The 10,535-nt window shown below is 36.9% G+C and overlaps 1 protein-coding gene across 1 annotated transcript; it reads right to left on the reverse strand.

Moving 5' to 3' along the window:
• Nucleotides 1-1,175: 1,175 nt before the first annotated feature.
• On the reverse strand, nt 1,176-7,967 carry LOC135696039 (aspartate aminotransferase, cytoplasmic-like). The gene is made up of 7 exons (XM_089112316.1): nt 7,703-7,967; nt 7,185-7,289; nt 6,651-6,801; nt 3,806-3,971; nt 2,873-3,015; nt 2,397-2,554; nt 1,176-1,752 (listed from the first exon to the last, which is right to left on the reverse strand). Exons 1-6 carry the CDS (start codon nt 7,898-7,900, stop codon nt 2,406-2,408), a joined length of 912 nt encoding a protein of 303 aa, XP_088968442.1. The 5' UTR covers nt 7,901-7,967; the 3' UTR covers nt 1,176-1,752; nt 2,397-2,405.
• Between the last annotated feature and the right edge of the window lie 2,568 nt (nt 7,968-10,535).

Here is a 10,535-nt window from a genome sequence, read left to right on the forward strand (position 1 = left end):
TGTCCCCTTTTCATTTGGTGGGTGGGCAAAGTGAAATTCCTGCTTTCACGCGTGACACTTATCTCTTGGGACCCCAACACCTGAGTCGAAAAGCATTTTACTTTTCGCACTGATGTTGTTAAGATTCTTTCGTTCGCTTTCTGCGGATACTCAAGTTATTCTGGGATTATTTTGGAGAATTCTTGTTAAACTGTGTTGGAATATTCACAAAGATGTTTCTCTTGATAATCCTACAGAGTTCACCCGGAATTCCAAGGTAAGGCGAGTTTGTTCACAATTTCTTTTCACGATTCTGCTCTTTTGAATTTGCTTCAATTGCCAGCCACACGAAACTATGGCCTACTTGCCTTTCTCAAAATTATATTTGAATAAAAGTTTCTTAGAAATGGAATCTAAACCAAATGAACTATGTTTTGGCCTTTAAGCTTTGTCTGTCAAGAAAAAAGAAAATTCAAAAACAACAGTATATTTCTCCCATTTTATAATTTCTTTTCAAGTTGACCTTCCTCAAAACTAGTCGAACGTCAGCCATGGAACCGTAATATTTTCTGGACACTGCGTTTGAAAGTGAAATACACCCGTCGAGACGCTTGTATTTCCATTGTTTCTAGTATATTCTTTGAACTTAAATCGATAAATAGGGTACTGCAAAGGGTCAGTGGATAACGGGGGAACTGCTGGTTACAAGGGTTTCTAATGATGTCTTTTTCTTAAGATTTCAGTAGGACAAGACCCTATTCCCCCTGGAACCAACCACACCTTTTGTGATACCAGAGAGCTTGCTGGAAACAATGGGATGTCAACTGTCTTTATCTCTAGGGTACTGTGCATCTTCCCCCATGAGCAAAGTATTAGTCTTGTGGGAGGAATCGTCAATTGTTCTTAAAAATCTTAGATATGAAACCTCAAAGTTTGCTCTCAAATCTTCTTTTAGTACCTTCAAATGCCGTATCTCGTGAATCCTTTTACTTTTTAAATAAGGGTCAGTTTTATAATAAGATTCACGTAGATCGCATTTCCAGTATCGAACTCAACGTCAAAAAGGTAAATTGAAATGTTGCAGATTTCACGAAGAGTTTTTCGTTGATATTCCCGTAAATTTAAGGCGAAAAGTTTGGCTTTACCCTTACGTTACACAACATATTTCTTCCGAAAAAGCAATATTTGGTGTTCTAGTCATCTTTAAAGCTGTTCTATAGTGCTTTTTCGGTTGTATGGTCTAAATTTGAAAATTTAAAAAAAACATTCTGCATAACTTCATCACTAAATCATTCTGTTTGTATTGGTGGTGATTTAAGAATACCTACGTTCCATTTTTATCGGTACTTATAAGCGAATAAAACAAACAGAATTATTTCTTTCCAAGAGTTAAATTTCAATTCCAATAAAAATCAGCTTGGGTATAAACTTATCATGCCTTTACTCTGATATCTTCAAGACAACCCTCGGCATAAGGGTAAAATGAATAGACAAAGAAGATGCTATGCGACAGGGTTGAAGCAAAGGTCAATAGATATTCTAAATTTTGAAGGAACCTGCAAGCTTTTTATCCTATAACTCATTCCAAGAAATTATTTCATACCTTGAATGTTATTGAATTCTCATAAAAGTTCTCACTCAGATTTGGAGATATCGACGTTATTTTGAATTTGTAAAAACAATGACAGTCCTTTTTAGGCAGAAAACCAAACTCATCCTTCGTTTATCAACAATAATGTTAAGATCTGTTTCTAATGATTTCGTCTTGGCAACCTGTAAATGAGAAAAAGCAAATTGAAAATGAACACGAACGTAGATGTGTAAGTCAATGAAAGAATAACAGGAATAAAATTAAGCAAAAAACTGTTTTCCTTAAAATGACCAGGAACTTTTAAACTAAGGCAGGTAAAGCGTTATGCTCCCACTTTTAGTCCAGAGGGTCCTCATCTACAAAGGATTGCGTTGTTTTCAGGAGAGCCGCGGAGAGCCGCGGGGAGCCGCGTGGGGCCCGGGTGAGGCCCAGTGCTTGGACCTAAATGAAAACCTCAGATGCGTTTAAAATGGATTTAAAATGCATATGATTTTCTTTATTTGCTTTAAGTTTGTGTTCCCAAAGCATTGTTAAACTTTTCCAGTACAGATATTTTTCTTAAAATTACTATATCATTAAATTTGTTATTATGTTTGCTCACTGGCCATAAGGCATCTACTCCTTGCCCCCTCTCAGTATGCCAGGGTGTCAGGGCAGTAGTTTATATTGTTTTTCGGGGTGCCTCAAAAAATAGAAAATCCTTTATTTTCTATGAACACTCCCTTTTTGTTCCCATTTTTCTCATTAACCGTTCCCCAATAACTCTATCTTTTCAATTGCCCTGGTTGTTGTAAGCGCAAATGATCGTTACTTTCTGGAAACTAACCTTTGTATTTCACAATGACGCATCACAGCATGTTACAGCATCATGAATCGCCTCGACAATGTAATCACAATTAGCAGGGTTAATACAAGACATATTGTTCCGCCCGTTCTTCAAAAGGTATATGTGGAACTTGCGAATAAGATGGTCCACCTGTTTTGCTGTTCAAAGAAAGACATGTGGTGTCAAAGAAATTCCAAGTTAAGAAACTAGAGTACTCAACGTCGATATTTGTTTCATATGAAAAAGAGTGTATACAGCTTTAAGATACCTCCTTTTATCACATTTTATCTTACTTGAGGCATCACAGTTACTCTTCCTTTGATGAAGAATATTGAAAAGGTTAGTTTCATTCCTCCCTCTAAGATGGCCCAAAGACCAATCAATTAAGCTACTAAGCTTAAGAGTTACTTAGTCGCAAAATAGAAAATGTGTAATGTGTGAAAAAGCTAAACCAGCTAAGACAACGAGAAACATACGATTGAGCCCTGATAAAGTAAACATGCCATTCTGTGCTATGATGTGCTGCCAATCTCCAGGGGTACCAAGTGCTTTAAGCTTCTCATACAAGAGCTTGCGACTCTTCTTAATATGATCGGACATTCCTTTAAGTTGATCCTTCCTGTCAATGAAAAAAAAATAATTAAAATGAAATTGTGTATTATTTCATATTGGAAGTTTTAGCATACAGGTTAAATTTTGTATAAAGGATAGCGGATTACAAAATTCTTGGAAAATTGAATCTTTTGTTGCGATATGTTTGAGTTGGGGGTTTAGCATCACTATCAGAAATCAACACGGAAATTGGAAGAGATATTCCGAATATGGTACAAATAAACCACCATTGAAGAGCTTACTTGAAGTCTGAATGACAAAATGGCGGCTGTGTGTAACTTTGGGTATTATGTTAAACATCAGCTATTTATTCTAACAGTAAGACCAAACTTTCGTCAAACTCTAAGCCTCGTATTTCAATGGAAGGCTGTTTTCTAGTATGCAAGATTACAACGATGACTGGCTCTTTAAAAGTCTGCAGAGAGTAATGCCCGAATATTGTGCAGATTGAACAATGCTGTTACAAAACAAGATCAAAAGGTTAGACTGTATTTTGTTTTACTAAGAGTTTCAGGTTGAACTGGCCTTTTTATGACACACAATTCTTGATAATTACCTTATTGAGTTGACTTGGTCAGCTGCTTAAGGAATAAAGCCATCAGTAACTGCTCATCTATAGATTTTATGTTGATGATTATTCGTGAACCAAAGAATGTAAAACATGTTTTCTGTTAGCAAATTTAGTGAAAAGTAATTAAGGTATTCCATCAAATCTAGCACCAGTATACCTTTTTTGAGAATCAGTAACCCACTAATCACTATAGTGTCAATATGAGGAGTCACGAAGAAAAACATACCACTCAGCAGTTAGTGCAGGGTTGTTCAAAATGGTTGCAACAATTCTTGCACCGTGATTGGGCGGGTTGCCATACATTGGCTTGAGTATTGCCGTTATGTGCGCCTGAAAAGCGGCAGCCACGCAGCTCTCTTTGCACACAAGGAACAGGTTTCCAACACGCTCGTCTGCAAAACGGAAAGAACGAAAGTAGCTTGAAAACTTGAAATAGAGAAAAAGCTTACATGCTTTATTTGTCTGTCTTTTTTTTATACAGAAACGAAAATTGAGGATGGGAGAAGTTATAGGAACGCGAGTTTTTGTTGAGCGGCGTTACCTATCATAGTTGTGTTTCTGTGACGACCCTCCGTTGATGAGTAGAACTTCGATGTAGTCTTATTTAACGTGCAGAGAACACGGAGTCAGAGGAGCTTCAGTAAGACGCGTGTTGACTTTAACTGGGGTTATCGTAACTCTGACGTGAACTGAACTGAACTTACATAAAAATTAACATGCTTATATACAGAAATGAATTAACACTAATGCTGTAAGGAAAACAAAGGATAGGAAGGGCTAGACTAAGTGTGAATAGTTTATGAATTGAGATTAAGGTAGATGTGTAGGGGTAATGAGGGCCTGAACAAAAGAGAGGAAATGTTGACATAGTGATATGCTCGTAGAGTGTAGTGATGAGGTAGTGATGTGAAGAAATTACTGTAGGTAAAATAAACAAAGTAAAAATGGATAGCGATAGGTGAGGAAAAATTAGAATGAATGGAATCGCTACATAGCTCCCCCCCTAGAATGCAAGCGATAGCGAAGGATTCGATAAGTGTTAGTATGTGGTTAGCTGCGAATAATTAAGACGATAGAAATATACGTATAAAAATTACTTAAATGTTCGAATGTCCAATTTGTTCGTTGACTTGCTTTCGTGTACCATGTGAGGGTCTGCAAGCAGCGATGAAAATTGCCTTGAATTTGCGACGTAGTCCGATGTTGTGCAAGGTTTTGTGAATAGGTTTACCAGGAACCTGCGATGAGTGAATTGCCAAGGTTTTGTGAGTCGGGTGACCAAGAACCGGTAGAGTTGTTTTGCCAAGGTTTTGTGAGTCGGATGACCAGGAACCGGGATGCGAGGGCATTGCAGTGGGTCGAGTGCGTGGATGCCAAGGTTTTATGAGTAGGGTAACCAAGAACCTGCGAAGAGCATGAGACACTGCCGAGCACCGGAGAGTGCCGTGGAGCTGCCGAGGATGTGAGGCGAATAGAGACACTTGTGTCCGAGTGCTGTGTTGTCTAGCTGAGCTCGAGTGTGTGACAATCCAGTTGAGTGAGTGAATGTAGCTGACAAATTCGGTTGAGTTGAGTTGGGTTGAAAATAACGTCGAAGGATGTTGTTTTTAGCCATGTCGGGTCACGTCGTGGTCACCATTATAGGAACGCGAGTTTTTGTTGAGCGGCGTTACCTATCATAGTTGTGTTTCTGTGACGACCCTCCGTTGATGAGTAGAACTTCGATGTAGTCTTATTTAACGTGCAGAGAACACGGAGTCAGAGGAGCTTCAGTAAGACGCGTGTTGACTTTAACTGGGGTTATCGTAACTCTGATGTGAACTGAACTGAACTTACATAAAAATTAACATGCTTATATACAGAAATGAATTAACACTAATGCTGTAAGGAAAACAAAGGATAGGAAGGGCTAGACTAAGTGTGAATAGTTTATGAATTGAGATTAAGGTAGATGTGTAGGGGTAATGAGGGCCTGAACAAAAGAGAGGAAATGTTGACATAGTGATATGCTCGTAGAGTGTAGTGATGAGGTAGTGATGTGAAGAAATTACTGTAGGTAAAATAAACAAAGTAAAAATGGATAGCGATAGGTGAGGAAAAATTAGAATGAATGGAATCGCTACAAAGTGTTTGATTTTCCTAAATATTTGAGTCTCCAATTCAATCAGATAGGGTTGACAATAAATCATGGAAATCTTGTGCGCAAAAAATCGATATGATATTAAAAGTTTAGGAAACAATAATTTTTTCATAAGAAACAAACATCGAAGTTGAGCGCTCAAGTTTCTTAACGCTTTAAGAAATTCCCATACTCGTTGCTTCTTTTGAGTATGTTAAATATGACATCATGATTTTTTTATATTTGGTCCAGACTTTGATTTTTCACACTAATAAATTTCCCAACAAAACCTTGTTGCGGTGGGTTTTCGTCGATGCAAACAGTGAGACTCGTCAGTATTTTTTTCGGGACATTTCTCTCAAGAGATTCGCTTCTGTTCTAATGCTGTATCCGGATGAGGGAAGAGTATTTTCATTCTTTTTGCCTGAAAGTTTACACCAACCAGCCAATCACATTGATGAAATTTCATTAAGTTTAGGATTTTTTGGTTTCTTGTCAATTTCAATTGTTTCTTAATATTATGATTCGAGTACTGAAGTTTCTTAATTCTATTATTCGACAATTTCTCATAGAGAATTCCTTATAAAAAGATGAGGGTGATCATGGAGGAAGGCTGTAATCGCCTAAAACAGTCCATATTTCTAGAAAGTGGTGTTTGCAACACAGACTTGGTATTGTGTCTACCTCAATTCCCTTTTTTCCTATAACGTATTTCTTTCCACCCTGAGTATCATCGGTTACCTAAACTGTAGTTATGGACACCATCTCTGGGTGCACTCTGCTATATGCTCCTAGGTCAGTAAAGTTCGTAGAGTAGAATTTTGCTAAATAACAGACCATAATAAGCCACCTTTTTATCTATCATTCTTTCTTTCTTTAATTCTGGAAACTCCAGCCGAATGCCAAAAACTTTGCTACTTTAATGAATTCAGATTTATACTTGGGCTCTTACTGTAAAGGCCAAATGTTTTGGCAAAGGATTGTCCACAAAGGAACTCCAAGCCCCTTTCAGCAAAATGCCTTACTGCTGCAGCATCAGTATCTAAGTCTCCAGTAGCGAATCCTTGGTAGGCCATGTCAAAAATTGTGAAGTGATTCTTTTCCTGGTTACACAAAGTACGTGTTAAGATAAATGCTACACCTAAAAAGCAGGATGCATAGGCTGTTGCATTGTTGCAATTTTAAGAGGTAATGAAATGGGGCTATCACTTCTTCTTGGCCGTATACCTTGCTGTTAAACAAATTTTAGCTAATTCCTTTTGTAGTACCGTCACATAAACAAGGTTAAAAGCAAGGGTTCTTTTCTTTTCCAGCTGAAAAGGCCATTACTTGGCAATTCAATTCAATATTCAATTTTGTTCATAGAAATTCTAATACAAGGTTTCAGTAAGTACATGTGACCAAGGAGAAGCCAAGCTTTTAGTTGCAATTAACAAAACAGAGTAGCAATACATAAAGGATAGAAACACAGAATATTTTTCTTAACCTGGATGACATTTGCAATCTGTTGCCACTCATCTTTACTGGGATCAACTCCTGTGGGGTTATGTGCACAGGCATGCAGCACAATAACAGATCCGTTAGGGGCATTCTGAAAAAGCAATATGAATACCGATGCCAAAAAACTCAGCTAGATTTTTAATACTGCAGTAAAATCATTTGATAAAAACTTCAAGTACTAGAATAATCTAAGGTTATGTTTGGATATAGTGGACCAATTTTGTATGAAAAACATGACTTATGAATATAATTTACAATGAAATTATAATTCACGAGCAATGGTAGCATGTATCGTGTTCTTTCTTACAAGTTAATGAAAATAGCGGCCCAAAACGAATGAATTATCAATTTACCGAAACAACTATCTTCTATTGATTAATATCAACCTTTGGTTAGGGTTAGGGCATTTGTAAACATTTATTTCAATCTGTTTTCATATTCTGTTAAACTGCTTCTGTCTGGTAGAGTTTGTTTCAAAAAAATCACGAATTCGTTTATTCTTACCCTCAAGTCCTCAATCATCCCCTCGACATCCAAGCCATTATTTTTGGGGTTAAAGTACCTATAGGTTCTTATGTCTTCATACCCAGCTCCAGTTAAGATTTTTTCGTGGGTTCCTACAGTATGCAACACAAAAATGAAATGGCAATGTTTTTCAATCTGCTCTTTTAAATAATGTTTTTTACAACAAAGGGACTTCATTGGAATTGCTATTACATGTGATAAGATATAAGATACAAGCTTGTCGTTTACACTTTTCTTGTGCAAACTTTAGCAATAAATCAAGCCATTCATTTGAAAGGCTAAAGCAAGCCAAAGGCTAAACATCTTGGAAATATTCAACATGAGCATTGTTTTGCTTCCTCAACGATAATGCCGCGTTAATTTAACTGCTACATTTCCCGCCTTTTCGCATACAACGCGCAGAACGGTAATGCACAGGCAAATACAGCCGAGCTGGCCCGCTTGCCGAGACGACACTTTTCACATAAATACCAACGTAAATTCCGTCTCTGTAATGAGCCAGCCCGCTTACCGGGCCAGCCTGCTTCCATATAATAAAGCCCTTATGCATTTTTGTCAATTTTTAGACAAATTATGTGGTCCATGTTCAGATAAAAATGGGGGGATAATTACCCCTTATACCACACCTTGGCGCCATCACTAATTGACGTTGCTGTCATTTCTTGGTGCAAAGTAATAAGGTGCTCGATGCCAACTACTGTTCAAATCCACTGCTTTTTCAAATGCTTTCAAATATCACAGTTTAGCTTTATCAAAATTAACAAGTTTTGTGTAGGGTTTGTTACGGAAACATCGCGGATCTTGGATTTGCGACAGAAATTTCATTTTATGTTATGTAATAACTTTCGCCTCCACCGGGGCCTTCATCGCTTTCTTCTCCTTTAATTGCTACTGGAAACGCTCGTACGGGTGAAATACATTAGCAAAGTGACATCGTAAAAATCTATTTTTAGAATTTTAGAATTCTGACCCCATACCCGGAAAAAAGACTATGTAGTAACCCTAAAGTTGCAAAATAAGTTAAATGTGTTGCAAATCGATTGAGATTTTGTCACAAAGGCATGGGCTCTTTCCCCATCAAACCACTTTAAATTAGCCCTGGTTCTTAAACGTGTGAACCATGAAAAAGCAACAGTAACAGGACCGGCGAAACTGGAGGGGGGGGGGTTCACTTTTCTGCAGATATATCATTCCCCTAGTAACTGTGCTTAGTAATCCCTTAAATATGCCCTTAGCTTTAGCTTGGTTGCTATATCTTTACCATACATGTATAAAATATCAAGAAATTTATAAAATTGAATATGGGAATTAGATCGAAGTAATCGGTCATTGTCCAAGCTATGTAACGAGTAACAGCTTGGCTTAGCAAAAAGATTGAGCAACCTGATCCCGGATAACTTGGTGCCAGCACAAATTGACGGAGTTTCGTTTTTTCCATTGCCTAAACTTGGCACATAAGGTCGATTTGTCAACGAAAACTTTCCCGGAAACATTACAAACATGGAGAAATCAGCTGTTGAAGGAAAAGAAACAGCTGGAAAGGAATTTTTTATGATGATATGAGAAATAAAGAATGGGGAGATTTTTACTTCAAAAGTATTATATAAAACACTTCGGAGTTTGATCGTTTAATTATCTATTCCTACTAAGAAAGAGAAAATATAGCCGCAATTATAAATTCTGTTACACTCGTTTTGACCAGCCCAGTTTGATAGCTTTTCAAATCTAGAGTCTTTTTTTGTCAAAAGCATTTTATTTCCAAAAAATTTAAGATCAGATGCTACAAAATAATATCTTTTTCGCGCCTTCAAGGGTAGTCGTTACTCTTTTGCACCAGGGAGGCAATCACAATTTTAACTGTACCAAATTGCTTAATCTTTTATTATTAGTTGATAGTTCTTCTGTCAATATTTCAGTGTTAATGTATTTTATCAAACCGTGTTTAGTTTATTTTTCTCCCCATCTAATAGAATTAAAACCTAAAAAAAAGTTAATTATGAGCTATATTATAAAGGTTATTCTAAAACTTTGCAGTACCTTTCCTATTTCAAATTACCATTACCGAGAGGCAATTCACTCTTGCAAATAGCGTACGAGATTTTTCCCTAAAACAAAAGGATTTCCAGGGATTTTCATATAAAACAATAGGATTTTCGCAAAAGGTGTACGAGATTTTCTTGGAGTGATTTACCTCTCGAACATTACAATCGTGCTACAATAAGCGCACCCTGGGTACTAGACTCACTATACATAAAATAATATCTATAAAGACTCTATTTTATTTTATATACAGTGAGTCTGGTACCCAGGGTACAATATTTGAATTTTTCACTATTTGCTTTTATTTAATTTCATTTATAATGACGCTAATTTGATGAGGGTTCGTAAAAGCCTCTGTTAAAAATGAGGCCACCAACAGCGTTTTTGTTGGAGTAGTATGAATACCTACCGTATTCAAAGCGTATTCATCTGAAAACGGATAAGTGTGAATGGACAGCGTTTTCATCAAGCGAAACGAATACAGAGCAGTGTGAATGTAGCGTGACTTTGAATATTTAGAGGTACTCTGTGGTGTTATGGAATATGGAAGGTTTTGTAATTTGTACTGTTCTTTCAGATTATCAGAATTCTAAAAAAATCAGATTTTATCAGATTTTTTGATGACGTCACTTTGCCATTCTATTCCCAAAATCCAGTCGTGATATTAATTTTCATAAGTACTGGACTGGTGTCTTCGGTTGCAAAATGCTCTTTTTCAAAAAAACAGATTCTAAATTCTAAATTTCTAAATTTCTTTGCCTCTCGTTCCTAT

This window comes from Rhopilema esculentum, chromosome 14, assembly GCF_057945365.1.
Source record: "Rhopilema esculentum isolate cy_ngs chromosome 14, ASM5794536v1, whole genome shotgun sequence".
In the NCBI taxonomy this organism is placed as follows: domain Eukaryota; kingdom Metazoa; phylum Cnidaria; class Scyphozoa; order Rhizostomeae; family Rhizostomatidae; genus Rhopilema; species Rhopilema esculentum.